The following is a 23,068-nucleotide window of genomic DNA, read 5'->3' on the forward strand; positions in this document are numbered from 1 at the left end:
AGGAAATGTATAATTGGATCTGCTTGTATTTTCATATATTCAATGCAGGGCGCATGGACCTGATGCTGTTCTGATGGCTGAAGGTAATCGTCTAGCTGAGCTGACCCAGTCACAGATGTTGCATATTGCCCAGCAGATTGCAGCTGGCATGGTTTACTTGGCATCACAACACTTTGTGCACCGTGACCTTGCCACTCGGAATTGTCTAGTTGGTGAAAACTTGTTGGTGAAAATTGGGGATTTTGGAATGTCAAGAGATGTATACAGCACAGATTATTACAGGGTAAGTAGTTTGTTTCTTTTAATAGCAATGGTTTTTGATCTGCTGTCACGGCATTTTCACAATGCAAAGATTCTTCTGTTATGAACTTATAAAGGAGGAAAAAGTAAGAGAGATGAGTTTAAGGTATGAAGGTTGGGCTCTGGGAATTAGCTTGTGAATTTCCATGCAGAAGCTGGTTTACCATGGTCTCAGATAGTATGCTGACCATATATAACACTATTTGGATGTAGCACACTAGTTTCTTATACACAAAACTAGTTGGCTCTTGTGAGTTTTTCTCATTAGAAGGTTCTTCTCATGCCTGAAAGCTACTTGGCAGGCTGGCAACCTGAGAAAGAGGTTCTTGGCTAGTGATTATCTATCTTGTGGCAGATTATTCTCAATTTACAACCTTTGAAAAAAATTTCCTGTCCTTTTGGGCTGTAGATGTAGGACAGACTGAAGGAGGTACTTTATCACAGAATGCATAAATGTACTCATGGAATTTACAAACACAGAATGGCTTAAATGACTTTAACAGTTGACTAGATAAATTCATGGGGGATACCGATGGCTTATAGCGACAATTGCTAAAATGAAGCTTATGTATTCAATGCTCTTCTGAACCCCAGAGGGAAAACAGCAGAGGTGGGAAGTTGCCTTTCTTCTTTGCTTGTGGACTTCCCAGAGAATCACTGTAAGAAACAGAATACTGATCTGATCCAGCAGAACTTTTATTATATTTAATGTTCTTAGGACCTAAGCCAGACCAAACTCATAATTGTCTACTCTGACTGGCAGTGGCTCTCCAGAGTCTCGGGCAGAGAAAGATCCTTCCCAATACCTGCTTTCTATAGGCTTCCCAGCTCTGGGTTGGGAAATACCTGGATATTTTGGGGGTTGAGTCTGAGGAGAGTGGGATTTGGGGCAAAATGCAATAGACTCCAACTTCCAAAGTGCCCACTTTTTCCAGGTGAACTGATGTCTGTCACTTGGAGAGCAGTTGTAATAGCAGGAGAATGGATCAGGAGAATGCTGTAGACATAGTTTATCTTGAACATATGAAGCTGCCTTATACTGAATCAGACCTTTGGTCCATCAAAGTCAGTATTGTCTTCTCAGACTGGCAGTGGCTTGATCTTGATTTCAGTAAGGTCTTTTGATAAGGTTCCACATACTATCCTTGTTGACAAGTTGGTAAAATGTGGTTTGGAACCTCTTACCGTTAGGTGGATCTGTAACTGGTTGACAGATCACACCCAAAGAATGCTTGTGAATGGTTCTTCATCATCTTGGAGAGGAGTGACAAGTGCAGTGCCTCAAGGATCTGTCCTGGGACCTGTTTTGTTCAACATCTTTATAAATGATTTGGATGAAGGAATAGAGGGAATGCTTGTTAAATTTGCAGATGATACGAAATTGGGAGAAGTTACAAACACAGAAGAAGACAGAAATAGGATCCAGGATGACCTTGCCAGGCTGGAAAACGGGGCTAAAATCAATAAAAGGAATTTTAACAGGAATAAATGTAAAGTTCTGCATTTAGGTAGGAAAAATCCAATGCATGATTATAGGATGCGGGAGACTTGTCTTAGCAGTAGTATGTGCAAAAAGGATCTAGGGGTCAGTGGAGCATACGCTGAACATGAGTCAATAGTGTGATGTTGTGGCTAAAAAGGCAAATGCAATTTTGGGCTGTATCAACAGAACTAAAGTGTCCAGATCACCTAAGTAAAGTGTCCAGATCTGGTAAGACCTCACCTGGAGTATTGTATTCAGTTTTGGGCACCACATTTTAAGAAGGATATAGTCAAGCTAGAATGGGTCCAGAGGAGGGCAACAAAGATGGTGAGGCGTGTGGAGACCAAGTTCTACAAAGAAAGGTTGAAGGAGCTGGGCCTGTTAGCCTGGAGAGGAGGTGGCTTAGAGGTGATATGATCACCACCTTCAAGTACTTGAAGGGCTGTCATGTAGAGGATGGCGTGGAATTGTTTTCTGTGGCCCCGGAAGGTAGGACCAGAACCAATGGGTTGAAATTAAATCAAAAGAGTTTCCGGCTTAACATTAAGAAGAACTTCCTGACCTCCTCAGTGGTTCATCAGTGGAACAATCTTCCTCAGTAGGTGGTGGGCTCTCCTTCCTTGGAGGTTTTTAAACGGAGGCTAGATGGCCATCTGACAGCAATGAAGATCCTGTGAATTTAGGGGGAGGTGTTTGTGAGTTTCCTGTATTGTGCAGGGGGTTGGACTAGATGACCCTAGAGGTCCCTTTCAACTCTATGATTCTATGAGGTCTCCAGCAACCCTAGCTTCCCAAGATCCTTTAATTGAAGATACCAAGGATTAAACATGAGACTTTCTGCATTTGCTTTGCCACCGAGCCATGGTGCCTCCTAAGGCATGATTAGCTTGATCTTGTGAAGTTTGATTTTATGAAGTTGCCATAAAATATACCGCCACTATACCAGATCCCCAAGTTTAAGAGAGACCAGATTTTATTTGAGAAAAAGTTGGTTAGAGGGCCAAATCACAGGTGACAATAAGTAGTTCATCCTTGTAGCAGCTTGCACGCTGCTAGTATTTGCTGTCTTTACCAGTCTTACAATTCCTACTTTCCTGTAATGACATGATTTGATTCTCATGCATTTGTTTGGATTATGAACTACTGGTAGAGCAGAAATTAAGTCATTACTCAAGAGCGAATTTGTAAAATTTACTAAGGACTTAGCCAAAGATAAAAGTTTCTATTTAAACTGATTGTTACTTCTTTAATGAGACAAGTTGCAGTGGTTATTGTAATGCCTTGTTGGGTAGTTGGTTCTGATCACATGTAAATGGAAGGTCGTGTGCATATGACATTATGGTCATGGTGTATAACTGTCGTTTGCTCACTCATTATTTAGTGAGTGATTCTATAATATGACAGAACCTATTTTGAGCAGAAGCATCGTTTGAGAGAGACTGTTTCATTCAGAAGTGAATTATTGCATAGGGTTAGTGGCAAGGCAAAGCAAGTTACACATAAGAACAGTATTTATTTTCACACAGCTGTTTTAATTAAGAACCACAAAAAACACTTTTTATTATGGTTTGCATGGTCTGTTTCTTCCTTCAGTGATCCAAGCATAGCAATTAGTAGACATCTGAACTAGATTTCTGTCACATATTGTCCTCTGGAACTTTAGCTGAGTTCTTTGTTACAATTTAAGAAATAACATCACATCAAAAGATTGAACACAGACTAGAGATCAGTGGTTGGTATACAACTGTGTGATTTTGCTACAGAAAAGTATTGTCATTCATTGGTTTACATATGCAGTTTCAAGAATTTTTATTTATTTATTTAGTAAGTTAGTTCTGTTTATATCCTGCCCTCCCCACAGAAGCGGGCTCATCCATAGACATCCAATTTCCATCCATAGTCTCTTCACTTCGTGGATTTTATGAGTCCTACTTAAACTTTGTTGTTCTGAGAAAGAATGACTGAAAAGATAAACATATGAACATAAGAAAAGTCCTGCTAGATCAGACTAATGGTTATCAAGTTGAGCATCATCTTTTTCTCAGTAACCAATCAGGTGCAACCAGCCTACTTCAGATTTACCAGATTGGCTGACTGGAGGACAGAGAGGAAATCAACTCTGCCTTTCTGTCCTCCAAGCCAGCACATCTTTTATGTCAATTCTAGTCATGCTTTTAAGATGATTCCCAGTGAATCTGTGGTCTAGTAAAATCATAGAAAGATTCATGTGGTAAAGCTCAACAGTCGCGGATAATTTTTCCTGAAAACAGATAATTACTGATTTTCCCTTGATTCATAAATCTAGGAGTACAAGGCATATTCCATGACAACAGTCACAATTTATGAATAACAATTATGAAGGCTCATGGATGACCTCCTGAGACATCTGGATCAAGGCGGCTCAGCAGTACTGCTCCTATTAGACCTGTCGGCTGCATTCGATACAGTTGACCACCAGCTGCTGTCTAGCCATCTTGCCTACGTGGGATACAGGGCTCTCCTCTTTCCTCCAAGGTTGGGAACAAAGGATGGCGACTGGGGAAATACTGTCCCAGAGGCACTCACTTATTTGTGGGGTGCCCTAGGGGGCAGTTCTTCCCCCAATGTTGTTTAATATCTATTTGCGCCCCCTTGCCCAGATGGTCAGGAGGTATGGGCTGGGTTGTCATCAGTATGCGAATGACACCCAGCTCCATCTATTGATGGATGGCTGGTCCGGCTGGGGCCCGGAGAATTTGGACCTGGCGCTGCAAGCCATGGTATCATGGCTCAGGCTGAGCCGGCTAAAGCTGAATCCAGGAAAGTCTCTATCTAAGTCGCAGCGGCCCGGGAAGGGCGATCCCTCTATCAGCCTTCGATGGGGCACCATTGATGCCAGTGTCGAGGGTTAAGAGCTTGGGAGTGCTTCTGGAGTCCTCCTTAACTATGGAGGCCCAAGTAGCAGCCACTGCCAGAGCTGCTTTTTTTCACCTTTGGTGAACATGGCAGTTGGTCCCCTACCTTGAGCGCAGCGACTTAGCAATCCACGCCTCAGTCACCTCAAGAATTGATTACTGTAACACTCTCTACATGGGGCTGCCCTTGACTCAGATTCAGAAGCTGCAGTTGGTGCAGAATGCTGCAGCCAGGCTACTAATGGGGCTTCCCCATCAGGAGCACATTCAGCCTGTGCTGAGAGCACTGTACTGGCTGCCTGTTGTGTATGGAATCCGTTTCAAGGTCCTGGTATTAACCTTCAAAGTCCTATATGGCCTAGGACCTACCGCCTTGCCCCACATGTTCCCCAGAGAGCACTGTGATCAAGCTCTCAAAATCTTTTGGCTGTCCCTGGGCTAAAGGAGGCTAGGCTCAACTCCACCAGAGCAAGAACCTTCTCGGTTGTGGCCCCAATACTTTGGAACACCCTCCCAGAAGCTGTCAGGGCCCTGCGAGATTTATCTCAGTTCTGCAGGGCCTGCAAGACTGAACTGTTTTGGATGGCATATAACATCTAATGAGAGAGGGCTGCCACCACATCTGGATCCATCGCACTTTTATTACTAACTGACTAGGATCTGTGCATGTGAGAAAGAAAATATTGCATGATCCACCTGAAGTAGCACCATTGCCATTTATCTAATTGTTTTATTGTTTTAATATTGCTTTTGTTTACTGTCTATTTTATGCTGTTAGCCACCTTGAGTCTGTACAGAATGGACGGGATATAAATATAACATAAATAAACAAATAAAATAAGGCTAACAAATTCCAGCATTTTTTGTTGGGTTCCAATGCAAATATTAATGAATTCTTTGGCAGATAAGATCAAATGGAAAGGGTTTTCTGAAGTCTGAAATAATCTATCCTAGAAAGTCAAAGCTGATTGCGTATGGTGGGCATGGAGAAGAAATATTAACCACAATTTCTGTTAATCCGATGTATAAAGGTGGGGACTTTCATTTTAAGTTGCCCAGTCCAACTGCTGGTTAATTTGTGAGCAAAAGTGGTGATGGAAGGAGATCTAATGTGAGTCCACACACCCTTCAGCATTTCATGGCAGAGTAGGAACCCTGTTCCAGTTGTTAGACTAGTTCAAGGTACCTAGAGCCCCTACCACCACCTCGTGGGTGATTACTGCAAAGGGCCTTGTGCCTGATGCAAGTGCCAGTTGTGAAACTAGAGTCCTCAAAAAATTGCAAAAGTGGGGGGAGGCCAAACAGTTGTGGGTCCCAGTGACTCTTACAATGAGCGAAAATCTTTCCCTACTCTAAAACTAGCAGCCTGCTAATGTCCATTGTGAACTGTGACAATGAAGCATCCACAGGCTGGCAGTGTGGCAGGAAACCTTGACAACCTGAGCAAAAGCCTCTGTTCCCTATAGCCTTGATGACCATTCCCAGACCAATGGTACTGCACAAGCTCAGGTGCCAACCTGAGTCCCACTCTCCCTACTCAGTGCCTGGCATAAACAGGCCTTTGCCCAAGTGGAGGAACTGCCATTTTGATAATGTGGGTTTGGATCAACAGCAACTATATAAAGGGAGCTCCTGCATCTTACTATTTAATTACATACTCTGCTGCTGACTGCTCTATCAGCTGTTCCTATGCCTGGTCTGTATATCTCTAACTTTACCATGGATGGTGGAAAAGATTGTGGTGGCTACTGATGTCAACATAATTGTCTTTATTAATGCATTAGAACCTGGCACTCCATGATGCCTTCATTAATTTGTTGAGATTTTTATTTGCATTCATGATTATTATATGCCATTTGCCTGTTTACAGTGAAAAGAGGTCTGTGCCTCTTGTGTTCTGTCAGATTGTTAATGATATTCTGCACAGTGGCGGTTCAGCTATTAAGAGATGCTGCAGGGATGACTGTGGAGAGAGATAACCTTTGGATAATTGGCATATTGTGCTGCAGCATGGTGTTAGCTACACAAACATTGATTGTTTGTTTGTTTAGAGCCTGCCTGTAATCATAGTACAGATAGGATGGAAAAGTACTTTAATTATCCAGTGCAGTAAAGCCAACATGTAATGAAATGACAGGGGCCTCTTCCCCTGCAAAAAATAAAATTAAAAACCCAAATTGAGGTTCAAGATATAAAGAACTTGTAGTGGTCTTTCCCTGTCCAATACATACAAAACCTAAACAGAACTTTGTTCTAATAAGTTCTTTTGACATTATGCAAGGTTACAGCCTATTTATAGGACTTAGTTTAAATTGTGTTTGAATTTCATGCTGATTAGAGCACTGCTCCCCCTTCACTGAACCTCTGGCTATTATTATTGGAGGTGAGCGAATGTTGTCCCCATCTTCAAGAAGGGGAAAAAGGAGGATCCGGGTAACTACCGATCCGTAAGCTTGATGTCCATACCTGGAAAAGTTTTAGAACAAATAATCAAACAGTCAGTCCTGGAACATTTAGAAAGAATGGCTGTGATTACTAAGATCCAGCATGGGTTTCTCAAGAACAAGTCATGTCAGACTAACCTGATCTCTTTTTTTGAGGAAGTGACTACCTTGCTGGATTGGGGGAATGCTGTAGACATAGTTTATCTTGATTTCAGTATGGCTTTTGATAAGGTTCCACATAGTATTCTTGTTGACAAGTTGGTAAAATGTGGTATGTATCCTCTTACCATTAGGTGGATCTGTAACTGGTTGACAGATCGCACCCAAAGAGTGCTTGTGAATGGTTCCTCATCCTCTTGGAGAGGAGTGACAAGTGGAGTGCCTCAAGGATCTGTCCTGGGACCTGTTTTGTTCAACATCTTTATAAACGATTTGGATGAAGGAACAGAGGGAATGCTTATTAAATTTGCAGATGATACTAAATTGGGAGGGGTTGCAAGCACAGAAGAAGACAGAAATAGGATCCAGGACGACCTTGACAGGCTGGAAAACTGGGCAAAAATCAATAAAATGAATTTTAACAGGAATAAATGTAAAGTTCTGCATTTAGGTAGGAAAAATCCAATGCATGATTATAGGATGGGGGAGATTTGTCTTAGCAGTAGTAGGTGTGAAAAGGATCTAGGCATCTTAGTGGACCATACGCGGAACATGAGTCAACAGTGTGATGTGACGGCTAAAAAGGTAAATGCAATTTTGGGCTGTATCATCAGAAGTATAGTATCCAGATCATGTGAAGTGATGGTATCGCTTTACTTTGCTCTGGTAAGACCTCACCTGGAGTATTGTGTTCAGTTTTGGACACCACATTTTAAGAAGGATATACACAAGCTGGAATGGGTCCAGAGGAGGGTGACAGAGAGGGGTCTGGAGACCAAGTCCTACGATGAAAGGTTGAAGGAGCTGGGCCTGTTAGGCTGAAGAGGAGGCGGCTGAGAGATGATATGATCATCATCTTCAAGTATTTGAAGGGCTGTCATATAGAGGATGGTATGAAATTGTTTTCTGTGGCCCCAGAAGGTAGATCCAGAACCAATGGGTTGAAATTAATCAAAAGAGTTTCCGGCTCAACATTAGGAAGAACTTCCTGACCATTAGAGTGGTTCCTCAGTGGAACAGGCTTCCTTAGGAGGTGGTGGGCTCTCCTTCCTTGGAGGTTTTAAACAGAGGCTAGATGGCCATCTGACAGCAATGAAGATCCTGTGAATTTAGGGGGAGGTATTTGTGAGTTTCCTGCATTGTGCAGGGCGTTGGACTAGATGATCCTGGAGGCCCCTTCCAACTCTATGATTCTATTAAATCCTTGGGTTTTCACAGTTTTATTTGCCAGGAGGTGGGTTTCTAGGCTTTGTTGGGCAACGACTTAGCGAAGGTAATCCATGCTACGGTCACCTCAAGAATAGATCACTGTAATGCTTTCTACATGGGGCTACCCCTGATGCTAACCCGGAGACTACAACTAGTGCAGAACGCTGCGACATGGCTGTTAATGGGGCTACCATGACGGGAGCACATTCAGCCAGTGCTGAGAGAGCTGCACTGGTTGCCTGTTGTGTTCCGAGTTCGCTTCAAGGTGTTGGTATTAACCTTTAAAGCCCTATATGGTCAGGGACCTGCCTATCTACGGGACCGCCTTTCCCCATATATTCCCCAGAGAGCACTGCGATCAGGGACAAAAAATCTGCTGTCTACCCCTGGCCCAAAAGAAGCCAAGCTATGCATAACAAGATCTAGGGCTTTCTTGGTGGCAGCACCAGAACTCTGGAACACCCTCCCAGAAGCTATAAGGGCCCTGCGGGATTTGTCGGCGTTCCGCAGGGCCTGTAAGACCGAACTGTTTAAACAGGCTTTTGTGGTTGATTGAAAATAGGCTGCCACCGGACATCCCACAGAATGCTGGCGAGCATAGGCAGAAGTCAATACCGCCTAGATTGGACTGAGACAGCGCTAATAGTTTTAAATTGATAAGTAAATTATGGTTTTATATGTTTTATTGAATTGATTGTTTTTATGATGATGTGAGCCGCCCTGAGTCCGCTTGCGGAGAGGGCGGGATATAAATGTAAAGTAATAAATAAATAAATAAATGTTTTCCAAGTAGAATGAGCAATAATGATTTTGCTATGTGTTCGTTGCTTTTACACAGAATTGAATTGGATTTACCTTTTTGGAATTGCTGTTTTATATGTTTATTCATGCAGCAATCCAAAAATAGGACACACTTTACAAATGACCTGGGGGGAAATCTGAAAACAAAGCCTTACTTTTTTTAAAAAGGGGGGGTGGTTTCTATAGTCCCAGGACATATTTACATTTTCTATATGGCTTGATTTTGTTTACGCCCTGTTTTCTGCACGGTTCCTTCTTCCTCAAAGCTTCTATCCAAATTAGATAGTGGTGAATCTGCTATTGATGCTTTGCAGCATTTGTAAATAGAAGTAGCAGCAAGACAGGGTCCATTTCACATTGGAGCCATGCAGGGGTGAATGGGGGAGTTTAATTCTTCCGCTGTCATAGGGTTTCACAAATCAAAACCACTATTCATGAGTCATGCTGTCATTAACCTTGTGATCGGGGAAGCACCTATCTTGACCTTCCCAGCTAATAATAGCATAAATAAAACTGATCAGGGATAGGGGAAGACCCCTTCTCCCATGCATCCCCAATCCAAATTGTTGGTCCATACAGCCGTGAGTTCTGTTTATAACCTGTGGGATTGTGGGTTTTCCTAGTATCCTATCTAATTGGGATCTCACTTCAGATAAATCACAATATGCTTTTGTGGCAACTAGAAAAAATGTGATATGGGTTGGCAGTCTCTGATCAATAATAACAATTTGAACATAATTCTCCCAAATACTTTCTAAGGGAACTCCCAAAGTTGGACTTTAAGGGAAGTTTTGTCTTTCATGTGAAACTTGCCTCGCATTCAAATAATGAACTTGATGGTTCATTATGTACCTATCAACATGGAAACAGGGATGCCACAGATAAAATAGGGATATGTGTGCACTTCCACAGATATAAAGAAAACTATTACTTGGCACATTTTACAAAAAGACAGCCCTCCCAAACATGGTATGGCACTTATTGTTCTCTAATCTTGAGGACAGCTGAACATGGAGAAAAGGTAAACAAGGTAAATCATTTCCTCTGATTCTTATTTATCACACACATCAAGATTTTTTAATCTGAAGGGAGCAGAACTTGTAACATTTTTTTAAATCCTGGAATGGTTAAGTTAGGGTTGAACCTTGAACAATGCATTCCCCAAACTCAGTTTGTCTCCCCAACCAATATTCCCATACAATACAGGGAAGGAGTAGTTTGACTTCCGGGGGAGGAAAATGTCAAGCTGAGCTGCTTCTCATAACGGGAGAAGGCTGGAACTTCTGTTCGGGGTAGTGGAAGGCAAATTAATGCCTACTGCCTACTTTTCTCAGTTAGAGATTAGTCCAAGATATGCACAGGAAACTTTGAGGAGATTTACCTTGGCTAAAAGGGAGTCCCGGGGGGGGGGCTCCTTTGAGGCTTTGAGGGGTCTCTGGGAAGAGTTGCATTTTCATCATCTGCAGAAGTTTTCAGAGTCATTTATTTGACATGCTCGACAGAATCCTAACCTTCTTGGACATTGCTAAACATCTAAAGTTACGCAAATCTATACAATTCTGTGAGTATTGCATATTCAGTCCTAGTCACACTTACATCAGTAGGGACCACTTACAATTTTTTATTATTATTTTTGCTGATCCAGACATACTTCTTTAATCAAATTCTTTGTTTTACATATAGGAATTTGTTTTGCTTATATAATCTGAATAAATTCTAGAGAAAAATATATCATTTTCTAAATGTATTTCTATGCAAAGTTTATTCTGGAGTTTCATCTTTCTCTAATTTCCCCTTAAAGAGGGAAAATTCTTTCAAATTGTTCTGGAACTACACATAACTGATTATTCCTCTCATGCTACTGCTGCTATCTTTATAGTTTCAAAGTGTACGTTAGAACTCAAATTCTTATTTTTCTTTGTAGACATATTTGCTTTTGTTCATTCTTGTTGATGCTTTTCATTATTTCATGCAGTTTAGATATTTCTGATGTGTCACAGCATGTTGAAACTCTTGATCTGAGTCCAAAACTGATATTAAATATTACCTAACATATTAAAAAAAAATATCAATCAGGCCTTGCATGTTTGGGTGTTTTTGTCCTACAAATTGACAATGGGTGAATTTTATATGTTATGATTATTTTGCTTGACTAATGTACATTTATTAATTTTGCATTTATTTTTTGTGGGGTGGAACTTTTTTATTGAAATAATTTAATGGACAGATTTCTCCATCCTGTATACATAAATATAGCCCATTTATCCATAATTATAAGGATCGGGTTTTTTGGGGGGGGGGGCTTTGCATTCTTTTTTTTTACTCAGTGGATTTATTGACAAATAAATAAATAATTACAGAATTAACACAATTCAAGAAGGGCAACCAATAATGAATACCTTCTGGATTTTTGAGCCCCATGCTAATGCTCCTGGGGGTGATATAATTTTGCATTTATTTAATTCATTTATTAATTTTATTTGTTTTAAAATTTATTAGATTCACAATAATTTATTTTTTGCATATATATGTGATGTTTTTTTACATATCATTTTATTAATGTTTGGCAACTAAAAACACTGAACACAAGCTAAACAAACTTAACTGCACCAGTTTGTGGAATAAGACAAAGAATCCAAAGTTTTTATACAGATAATTTTTTATACAGATAATTATCTGTTTTTATACAGATAATTTAATTGCATGACGCAATTAATTTCCTTATGTTCTTACATAGTAAACAAATATATCCAAAGGAATACATATAAATTAGTTTACAGTATTCTCTCAATGCCTGTGAACTTACTAAATTCAGTAATTAATTCAAGCATAAAATTAGTCCTTTGGTCACTATAAATTCATCATAGGAACCATAATGGTTAATAAAGTTTTCCTTCAACATGGCAGCTTCTGACTTTGGATTCTAGTTTTTTGTTGAGTAACTTGTAAAAAGAATGATAGTAATTTATTAGCCAAAAGCTGTTACAGACTCAGTGTACATCCTGGGCTAATAAAGTCAGACAATAATCAACATCAACAGAATACCAGGCTAAAAAAGCATTAATCAAATAACTTCTAGACAATGTTTTAAAAGGCAATTGCCAACTATTAAAGTTATTTAACAAAATGTGTCCCCAAAAAACCTATAAATGTTCAGCCAACAACAGGAATTATTCAAACCATCAAACTATGCTACAAACTGTAAACTGGACCATTTTTCATTTACATAGTGTAATTAGGCTGCAGGAAGTCCAGTTCTGATATGCATCCAAGTCTCTCCCTCTCTCGGCTTGACTTCGCGAACGAAGATTTAAGAAGGGTGCAGTAGTCCACGTCTGCTGCAGGCTCGCTGGTGGCTGACAAGACCAATGCGGGACAGGCAGATCCGGCCACAGTGGCTGCAGGGAAAAGTCTGATTTGGGGTTGGTGCTGTAGCAGTGCGATTCTTCCTCAATCTCCTTTTGTCCTCAAGACCAGCTATGCGTGCGTTCTCAAAGGAAGAGACAGCCTGGTGGATGGTATGCCTCCATGCTTTGCGATCTGAGGCTAGGTCAGACCACTGGTGATGGTTGATGCGACAGGTGCCAAGGGATTTCTTCAAGGAGTCCTTGTACCTCTTCTTTGGTGCCCCTCTATTTTGGTGGCCGGTGGAAAGTTCGTCATACAGAGCAATCTTGGGAAGGCGGTGGTTTTCCATCCTAGAAATATGCCCTGCCCAGCGCAGCTGCGTCTTCAACAGCAGTGCCTCGATGCTTGTAACCTCCGCCCTCTTGAGGACTTCAGTGTTGGTCACAAAGTCACTCCAGTGGATGTTGAGGATGGTGCGAAGGCAGCGCTGATGAAAGCGCTCAAGGAGTCGCAGGTGATGACGGTATAAAACCCACGATTCGGAGCCGTAGATGAGGGTTGTCATCACAACCGCTTTGTAAACATTGATCTTTGTGCCTTTTTTCAGATGCTTGTTGCTCCACACTCTTTTGTGCAGCAACAAGCATCTGAAAAAAGGCACAAAGATGTATATCAAAAATATACATTAAAATATCTCTATACATTTTTATAAAAACCTCAAAATTTAGTATAACATTCATAAAATTTATATATCTAACACTGTCTAATTATGCTTGTCTTTGCTTATCCATATTTTCCTCATGTTAATGGCCAACCAACCATATTTAGCAACTTTAAGGGTAAGTTCCCTATTCATGTTAGCTAATATTATTAAAAGACAATCCCTTCTATCTTTCCCAGCCAGGCTAGAAATTATTGGGTTAATATATACTTCCTGGATGTGTTTATAGATTTTACAAATGAAGAAAACATGCACTAACAATCCAGCGCTCCCTTCCCCACATGGACACAGACAGTCTTCATATCCTCTTATATTTGCCTTCCAGAACAGCAGAGGGTAACACATCATATTGCAATAATGTAAATGCCCTCCTGTAGTCAGGGTTCTCTAAACTGTTAATGTGGGGCAGGGGTGGCCAACGGTAGCTCTCCAGATGTTTTTTGTCTACAACTGCCATCAGCCCTAGCCATTGGCCATGCTGGCTGGGGCTGATGGGAGTTGTAGTCAGAAAACATCTGGAGAGCTACCGTTGGCCATCCTGATGTAGGGCATCGGCATAACCCAATTCAGGGTGCTCACCTACATTAAATATCTTTTCATTCTATTCAAATCATGCTGCCTTTCACATCTAAGATCCTTTGTTTAACCAGGCTCGTGGCCTGATTAATATGCATGGACAATAAAGACTTTTGGGAGAAGCCATGATAATCTAATTTACTCCTCAGCAGTCTCAACCATGTTGGGAGTGTTTGGCAGATTTAGCCTTCAAAATTAGATGGGCCAGACCATTAGTGGTAAAGGCCAGTTTTAGCCTGGTGCTTTTTTCCTCCATGCCTCACCTGGAGATTGGCAACAGTGTTTCCCCAAGAGGAAATGGCTGATTAGGTGTCTGTGGCATAGTAGCTGCCTGAGGTCCCACCCCTCCTTAAACCCTACCCTCTCCAGGCTCCACTCCTCAAACTTCCAGGAATTTTCCAACCTGGAGTTGGCAACTGCTAAGTCACACTTGCTGACATGGGGAGCTGCTGCTAAACAGGAGCAAGAAGCCATGCCTAGTTAAGTCATTCCAGTCAGAAGCATAATTATGGGGATGCGGGGGGGCATGACAACGGTCACACAGATACTGAAGGTTAGCATTCCTTTTGTTTGCAGTGCATTGTTTCCACCTTTTCCTGTCATGTTCAGCCTTGCGGTGTTTAGCATCAGTGTGAGCTTGTGGCATAATCGGGGGGGGGGGGGGGGGTTGCCTTACCTGGTTGTGTTATGATAAACCATAGAGTATGTGCCTCAAGGCGGCCATTTTCTGTAGGGGAACTGATCTGACTTCAGCTTCCCTTCTCCTCCCCTCTCCCTGCAGCCGCTCTGCCTAGAAAAGTACAGTGTTTCTTCACAGTGGGAACCAAAGCGACCTCCCCTCTGCAAAGCACCCATTTTATCCAGGGGAGCTGATTTCTGCCATCTGGGGAGCAGTTGTAATTTTGAGTGATCTTTAGTCCACATCTGGAGATTAGCAACAGTGATTCCCCAAACCCAACCTCTCCAGGCTCCTCTCCTCAAACCTCCAGGAATTTTCCTAAAGTTGGCGACTACTAAGTTACACTGGCTGTCATGGGGGGCTGCTGCTGAACAGGAGCAAGCAGCTAGGCCTAGTTAAGTCATGCCAGTCTGCTGGCTTCAAGTCACTCAGAGTGCACTGTCAGGCTTAGGGTGCCCAACCTCCAGGTGGAGCCTGAAGATCTCCTGGTATCACAACTTAACTTCAGAAAACAGATCTCTCTCCTCCTGGAGCATATAACTGCTTTGGAGGGTGGTCTCTATGGCATTCCATTCAGCTGAAGGCAACATTGGTTGCCTAGCAACAGCCTCTGACAAGCAGCTTCCCCAGTGGGCCAGTCCTAACCTGTCCTGGGGTGTGGCTGAGTGGAGGAGGGAGGGAGGGATAGGAAAGAAGCAACTGTCACAGCCTCTGAGGAAATGCTTCATGAGACCACAGTAGAATGGCAGTCCTTTGTGAGGCCGGTTGATGGAGAGGACACATAGATGCATCAGAGATGTGCCTGTCTCTGAGGTAAGAGTGTTTTGGCAGTTTGTTCAGTGTTCCTTGGCCTGCAGTAGGTGGAGGACAGGGGAGTCAGCCAATGGGAACCCAGAGGTGGTGACCGACACATGACGACACATGATGACCGTGGTGACCGGCCAAGAGTTTGTTGAGTGCATCTGTCAGCCAATAGGAGTGCTCCATTTGGCCATCACCATTAGGGAATTATTATCTATGATACAGGAGTAACCTGGAGGATGTTATGCAAGTGGTATTAAAACAGGAAAAATTACAATATAAAGTGCTTCATCACTGCAAGAAAAAAGAAGTGATGAAAGGAGGTTGGATACAGTTAAGTCAGGCAATTAAGCTTAAGAACACCTCTCTTTTCTGGCATCTTGTGTCTGACTACCCAAATAGTCTTTCTGTGGATATAAGTAACTTATACATATTTTATCAGATGGTTAGTGACCACTAAAATATTATTAGTGCTTGAAAAATCAGGGTTAGAACATTGATTCATATTTTTTCCAGTGGAAAGAATTTTACATGTTTACATGTTCAGCAGACTTTTCCACTTTCCTGTTAATACAATATTCACATGTTCAGCATTTTTGTGTCCTGTTTGTGTCATCTGCCAGTAAAATCATTCTCTTGTCAGAGTTCTATCTAAAGAGGATTAATCTCTTCACTTATCTCCCCTTGGTGCTCTTTTCATTTGAGAGCAAGATACCACTATCTTCTCTCCCTCCATTTTACTTTTAAATACAGAATTCCTTTGAATATGGAGAATTATGGTCAGTCCTGGTGGTAGACTCTAGAATTATAATCTTTACCCTTCACTTCAGCTAACGTTGGTCTGAGACTGTTCTCCAGCAAATATATTTCCCACAAGCTATCTGGATGACCAGCATTTGGCTTACATGAGTTTTCTATCCAAAAACTTGGATTTTCAAACTTCTGCTGGAAGAAGACAGAATTAGACCAGATACTGACTGTTCATCTTCAAGCTGTTTTTTATAAACTTCATGCTGAACAGTCTGAGTTTACTGAGAGCCAGTTTGGTGTAGTGGTGAAGTGTGCGGACTCTTATCTGGGAGAACCGGGTTTGATTCCCTACTCCTCCACTTGCACCTGCTAGCTTGGCCTTGGGTCAGCCATACCTCTGGCAGAGGTTGTCCTTGAAAGGGCAGCTGCTGTGAGAGCCCTCTCCAGCCCCACCCACCTCACAGGGTGTCTGTTGTGGGGGAGGAAGGTAAAGGAGATTGTGAGCCGCTTTGAGACTCTTCAGAGTGGAGGGCGGGATATATCTTCTTCTTCTACTTTATTACTTTGCAGACTCGTTATTCAATTAAAGTATATTAAGCATTCCATCTTAGCAGTTTTCTTCTTTTATTCCTTTCTTCAACCTTGAACACTATCCCAAATTTCCACTTCCCAAATTGAGTGGTGGAAGTTATTTTAACGACTTTCAATTAGCTCAACAGGAACTTGGTAGCATGCAGTCTTTAAGAAGTATTAAAAAACTGGGGGAAAATATACAGTTTACCAATCCTCCAGAGGTAATTTTTGTTCATACTTCATATTCTTTATCAGGAAAGTAAACAGTGATGCTTTCCATGTTGAAATGCTGTGCAAACACCAAAATCAGAGATATATAGCAAAGCCTCAATGTTAGTAGGAGTTAGATTCTATTTCTGTTCTAGCCTTTGCAACAAATAAGTTTATCTTTTGTATTAATAGAAACAAGATAATAAATTCACAAATTATTAAATCCTCCTTGATAAATTATACCTTAGCAACGAAATGATTCAAGTGCTATTCTAATTTCAGTGGCAGTGGCAGTATGAAAAATCACTGGCCAAGACTGTACTATACAAAGTGAAATTGTTTAGACATATCCACAATAAATATAATAATGTACATTTATGTAGATATGTGTGTATATATATCATACTATAGTATGTATAATATGCAGAAAATTATTAACATTTCTATTTATTTTCATTGCATATAACAAATTTATTATGCCAATTAAATAAAAAGCATCCAAAGCTGATCAAACTTTAAAACAATACAATGCCTACTTAAAAAAAAAAAAATTAAATGCTTTATTGAATTGAGAAACATGGTACAAATACATCAACAAATCAGTAAGTGTGCACCAAGTACCAATACAGAACAGGGAAGTAGGTGCATACACCATAGGCCATCTTAGAGCAAAATTACAACAACAATTGACATGACATCAGTATAGCATGGTATGAGTTACTAGGAATATTGTTATCAGCTAACACTTTGTCTATAAAGGGACGCCATTTTTCTATAAAACTCAGGGAAGCAATTTGTTGAGAACGATGGGGGTCTAAATCATAAGTAAGCTTATCTAAAACAAAATAATCCCACAATTTCAACCACCAAGTCCGTCGTGAGGGAGGAGATTGCTGCTTCCAGACTAGGGCTATTGCAAATTTAGCAGCCACAAACATATGCGAGATCAATTCCTCTACAGGTTCGGAAGTGTTTGAGGTGCCTATAAGATTCAAAAGAGCGTATTCAGGCGTAAATGGTGGAGAGTGTGAAGTGAGAGCTAGTACTTCTTGGTAGATTTGCCTCCAAAAGCTATTTATGACTGGGCATAGCCACCAAGAGTGAAAAATTGTGCTCTTCTGGCCACAATTAACAGGGAGGTGAGATAGAGGATGAGTGTGCTAACTGCACTGGAGTCCTGTACCATCGCGTAAGGACTTTTAAGGCTTGAAGTTGAACGTTCATTGCTTTTGTTTTGTATATGGAAGAACACCAAATAGCCTGCCACTGCTCCTCAGTCAGCTCCATGTGCAGGTCTCGGACCCAGGCACCTTGGTAAGAGTGTGGCACTGCGTTAAGGGGGCGGAGTAGTATTTTATAAATCTTTGATATCAATCCTTTGATCGGGATTGAGTCACAAAATAAAATCTTTTCAAAATCAGTAAGGTGAATGCGTAAAGGAGGTGTAAAGAGATGCGAGTCAAGTAAATGCTGAAGTTGAAGATACTCAAACCAGGGGAGCCAAAGGTCGGAGTCAGCCTCCAGAGTCCCTTTGTCTTTTACTACCCCATTAAGAAGGACATCGACAAAGCGAGTCAGCCCCAATCGTCTCCATTTCACAAATGAGTTTTTACGCAGTCCCGGAGCAAACCAGTGCTGACCAATAAACGTGGTTAAGGGAGAGGTTGGAGGAGCTATCTTAATATGATGTTTACGCCAAACCTGCAATAAGGAAGCTAAAAAAGGATTTGGAGAAAGAGAAGATTTAACTCGTTTGGGAACATTCCAGAGCTCTTCTTGAAAAGAAGGGGCCTTAAGATAAGAATTTTCGATCAACTTCCAGTCCGCCACATAAGAGGACCTATAATATTTCACCAAGTTAGAAAGAATAATAGCATCATGGTATCTAAAAATATCTGGGATCCCCAGTCCACCCATTGAAATAGACGGTCTGCTCGATGCAAAGTTGAGCCTTGGTTTCCGATGTTGCCAAATGAATTCATTCATTTGGGATTGCCACTTATGTAGCAAGGAGGCCGGGACACACAGAGGGACAGCGCGTAAGTAGAACACTATTTTGGGAAGGATCAAAGATTTAATTAAGTAAATGCGTTCCAAAAGGGTGAAAAATTGTTGTTTGCCGGAGTAGGTTAGGAGTGACTTGATAGATTTGGAGATTTCCTCCTGATTGACAGCTGGGAGAGTATTAAAGTCAAGTGGGATGTGAATGCCAAGGTGTTTCCAAGATTTGTTAGCCCACTTATAGCGATAGTGCTTTCTGATAAAGGAGATGGAGGCTGGGGATAGAGTAATAGAATGCAAGAGAGATTTATCAAAGTTTATGGTAAGGCCTGAAGCATTGGCAAATTCAGAGAGGTGAGAATGAATTGCTGGAAGTGATGAGGAGGGATTAGTAAGATACAAAGTTATGTCGTCCGCGAAGAGACTTACCTTAAAAACTTCGGTCTCCACAGGGACACCCTGGATGCGAGTATCATTCCTGATTTTGATGGCAAGAGGCTCAATTGCAAGAGCAAATAAAAGGGGTGAGAGAGGGCACCCTTGTCGAGTGCCTCTAGACAAGTTGAAGATAGCTGAGTTTAAATTGTTAATCCGAAGTAGCGCTGAAGGGGAGAAATAAAAAGAATCTATAAGATTGCGAAATTTAGGACCAAAATCCATTCTTTCGAGCAAAGAGTGCAAATAAAGAGGTTCAACCGAGTCAAAGGCTTTTTCTATGTCTATGGATAGAATACAGGCATCTTGAATGGCCTTGGATGTACAGTGATAGATCAGGTTCAATGTTTTTTGAGTGACATCAGTTAGATCACGACCAGGGATGAAACCCGCCTGATCTGGGGCAATATACTTTTCTATAAAACTATTTAATCACTTAGTTAGAATGCTGGCAAAGAGCTTGTAGTCTGTGTTTAAGAGTGATATCGGTCGATAGGATTTGGGGTCTAGTTCATCTCTTTCTTATGCAAAACAATAATCTTGGCCAGACTCCAGGACTGGGGGATAGAGCCAGAGTCAAGAATATGATTAAAAAGAGTTAATAAATATGAGGATAGTGAGGAACTATAAGCTTTGTAGAATTCAGAGGTGAAGCCATCAAGACCCGGAGATTTGTTAGTGCGCAATGACTTGATGGCTGCAGCAAGTTCCAGCTCATCAATGGGGTGGTCAAGGTACTTTCTGTGAGTTTCTGACAAAGTGGGAAGAGAAGTGATAGATTGAAAGAAATTAGAGATTAGATCCGGTGATGGGTTTTTGGATTGGTATAAAGAGGAGTAAAATTGGCTAAAGGCAGCTAAAATAGATTTAGAAGAAGTGCATAAAGTACCTTTGCAGTCTCTGAGACCTTTTACATTCAGGTTGGCAGCTTGTTGTTTGGCTTTCCATGCCAGGAGCCTGTGAAATTTAGGGCTTCGATAGCAATATGCCTGTTTAGTAAATAGCAAATTGCGTTTGATTTTTTGCGTTTCTAAGGCTTTTAATCTCTTTCTTTCCTCTTGCAAGTGTTGATAAACTTTTTTGTTGCATGTACGTTTGTGTTGAAATTCAAGATCTCTGATTTTCGCGGTCAGGGCAGTAGTAAGATGTTGCTTTTTCTTTCTCTGGGCCGCGGTCAATGCAATAATCTTACCTCTTAGGACAGCTTTGCAAGCATCCCAGACTGTTGGGGGGGGGGTGTCACCAGAAAGGTTATGATTGAAAAATTCGTTAATTTCGCGTTCAATTTGGTTGGAAAGTTCCTTATCTAGTAATAAATAATTGTCAAGTCTCCACGAAAAGCTACGGTCATATTGCTCAGTTGCCCTTATAGTGCAGAGAACTGGCGCATGGTCAGACCAAAGTTTCGATTCAATGGAAGCATCTACAAGAGTGTTACAAAGAGAGTTGGAAATAAAGATATAATCGATGCGTGTGTGGGTTTGATGCTGTGATGAGAAATAAGTAAAGTCTTGTTCATTTTGATGAAGAAACCTCCAGGAATCCGTAAGTCCCATATCCGACATTATTTTTTGCAGACCTGAGGGCGAGGGGCACTGGCTGGGGAGGAGATGAGGAGGCAGGCGATTGGTTTTTTTATCTAGCCGGGTGTCCATAAGGAAATTAAAGTCAGCCCCGATAATTAGAGGGCCTTCCTGGAAAGCTCTTAGTTTGGACATAACCTCGCGAATGAAGTCCAGCTGTCCCGAATTAGGTGCGTAAACAGCATCCAGGGTTATGACTTCTTCGTTAAGCCTACCTTTAACAAATAGAAATCTACCACGATCATCCTTTTCAGTGACCAGACAAGAGAATTGAACTGAGCGTGAGAATAGAATAGCGACTCCTCTAGCATGTGAGGAGCCAGGAGCGGTAAAGGTCAGGGGAAAGTGAGCGGAGTGAAATAAGAGATTAGTGTCATTTCTTAGGTGCGTCTCTTGCAAAAGAATAATATCTAGAGCCCGCTTCTTCAGGCTTGAGAGGATGCGTCTAGATTTAATTTTGCTATTAAGCCCTCGACAGTTCAGTGAAAGAACCTTTAGATCTGGAGCCATTTAGACCAAAGTAAGTAGATGGTGGGAGAAATCTCCCATTGAGGATAAGAGACAAGAAGAAGGTAATGTAGGTGTGGAGCATGAGGTCTATGGCAAGAAAGTGCTGCATAGGACCCCATAGCAGCACAGTAAAATGATGAGTATCCAAATATAAGTAAAACGATGCCCAGAAATAAGACTGCGATGGTTAAGTGACAGGGTGCTAGAAGTTTATAAATCACGAGGGGTGGGCCAAAGTGTTGCGGTGACTTATGTCCACTTGACTGGCTTTTAAAAAAGAAATGCGGTGAACCCAAGGGTGGAAGGACCCATGATCCAAAAGACAAAGCCACGGGGCATGAAAGCATAAACATACCACCTCTAAAGCGATCAAAGTGCATTGGTGCCATGTCAAACAAACAAGAGCTAAAAAGAAAAAGGAGTTTAAAGAGAGCATACAGACAGCCATGTAATGACATTACTTGAACAGCAGATGGCATACCAAAGTAACAAGTTGAACAGTAGCTAGCATAGTTAACACTATAGTGAAGGTAACAACAATGAATGCACCATGTTCCCTCCCCCCTCCCTCCTTCCCCTTTCTCTGTTCCTCCTGCAAACAAGTTATGTTTGTATGCGAGATGGAAAGGCATGTGCAGGAGAACAGATCCCTTAGCAGGTAAGGTGAACAATGCCACCAGAAATAAACATATGGGGAAAACCTGCGGGTCCCAGGGAACCACCCGAGACAGGGGACCTCATACCCTTCCACTACACATCCCCACCATTTTTGGGGGAGCTGGAGGGTCAAAACCCACACTACCCTTTCCCACCCACCCACCCTCAGATAACATGAAACATATTATTCATTTCTTCAAAGAAAGATAATAAGGTGACACAGGTTTATAGAGAGTTTACGGATTGTAGAGATTGCATAGGATCTGAAGCATGAGTTGGCTCAGGAGAACGAACTGAGATCTTGCGGTCTTTAGGCGGTGATGCGAAAGTCCATTTTCGCTTTTGTGACTTGCGATCCAGCTCCATCGGTACATCTAGGTTGAGTGACTGAAGTAAATATAAGCCAGCCTCAGGGTCTTCAACCGTCCAATTTTTCCCTTGCTGGTGAGCAACGAGCCCGCCTGATGGCGACCATCTATAGCAGATGTTTGCTGCAGCCAGTTTTTGGGCTATCGGCTTGAGGAAATGTCTGTTCTGTAGAGTCTCTGCAGACAAGTCTGGGAAGGCAAGAATTTTCTTGTCTTTAAAAGCTAGACCATTCAGGTTTCTGGCAGTGTCTAAAATCTTCTTTTTGACACGGATATCAGCTAGTTCTATGATGACATCCCGGGAGCCACGGTAACGTGGGGAGAAAGCTGAGCCTAGCCTATAAGCACAAACGATATATGGGGCAATGCCGTCTTCCAAGTGAAGAGCTGTAAATAGCCAGGATGCTAAGAAACTAGCAAGATCTGAGGTACCTTCCTCATGTTCCTCAAAACCTCTCAGTTTAACGTGCCGCTCCCGCGCTTTATTGTCAAGTGCCAAGATTTTGTCTGTGGCCCAGCGTTCTTGCCTTTGAAGATGGCGGATGTCATCCTGATTCGCTAGGCCC

The 23,068-nt window shown here is 41.7% G+C and overlaps 1 protein-coding gene across 10 annotated transcripts in view; it reads left to right on the forward strand.

Moving 5' to 3' along the window:
* Positions 1-23,068, forward strand: part of NTRK2 (neurotrophic receptor tyrosine kinase 2) — a 322,822-nt gene that overhangs the window by 275,857 nt on the left and 23,897 nt on the right. For all 10 annotated transcript variants that reach the window (XM_060235418.1, XM_060235421.1, XM_060235426.1 and 7 more), the window contains one exon: positions 49-283. In XM_060235418.1, the coding sequence (XP_060091401.1) occupies positions 49-283 (235 nt within the window). The remainder of the gene's footprint in view (positions 1-48; positions 284-23,068) is intronic.

This window comes from Heteronotia binoei, chromosome 4 (assembly GCF_032191835.1).
Source record: "Heteronotia binoei isolate CCM8104 ecotype False Entrance Well chromosome 4, APGP_CSIRO_Hbin_v1, whole genome shotgun sequence".
NCBI lineage: Eukaryota > Metazoa > Chordata > Lepidosauria > Squamata > Gekkonidae > Heteronotia > Heteronotia binoei.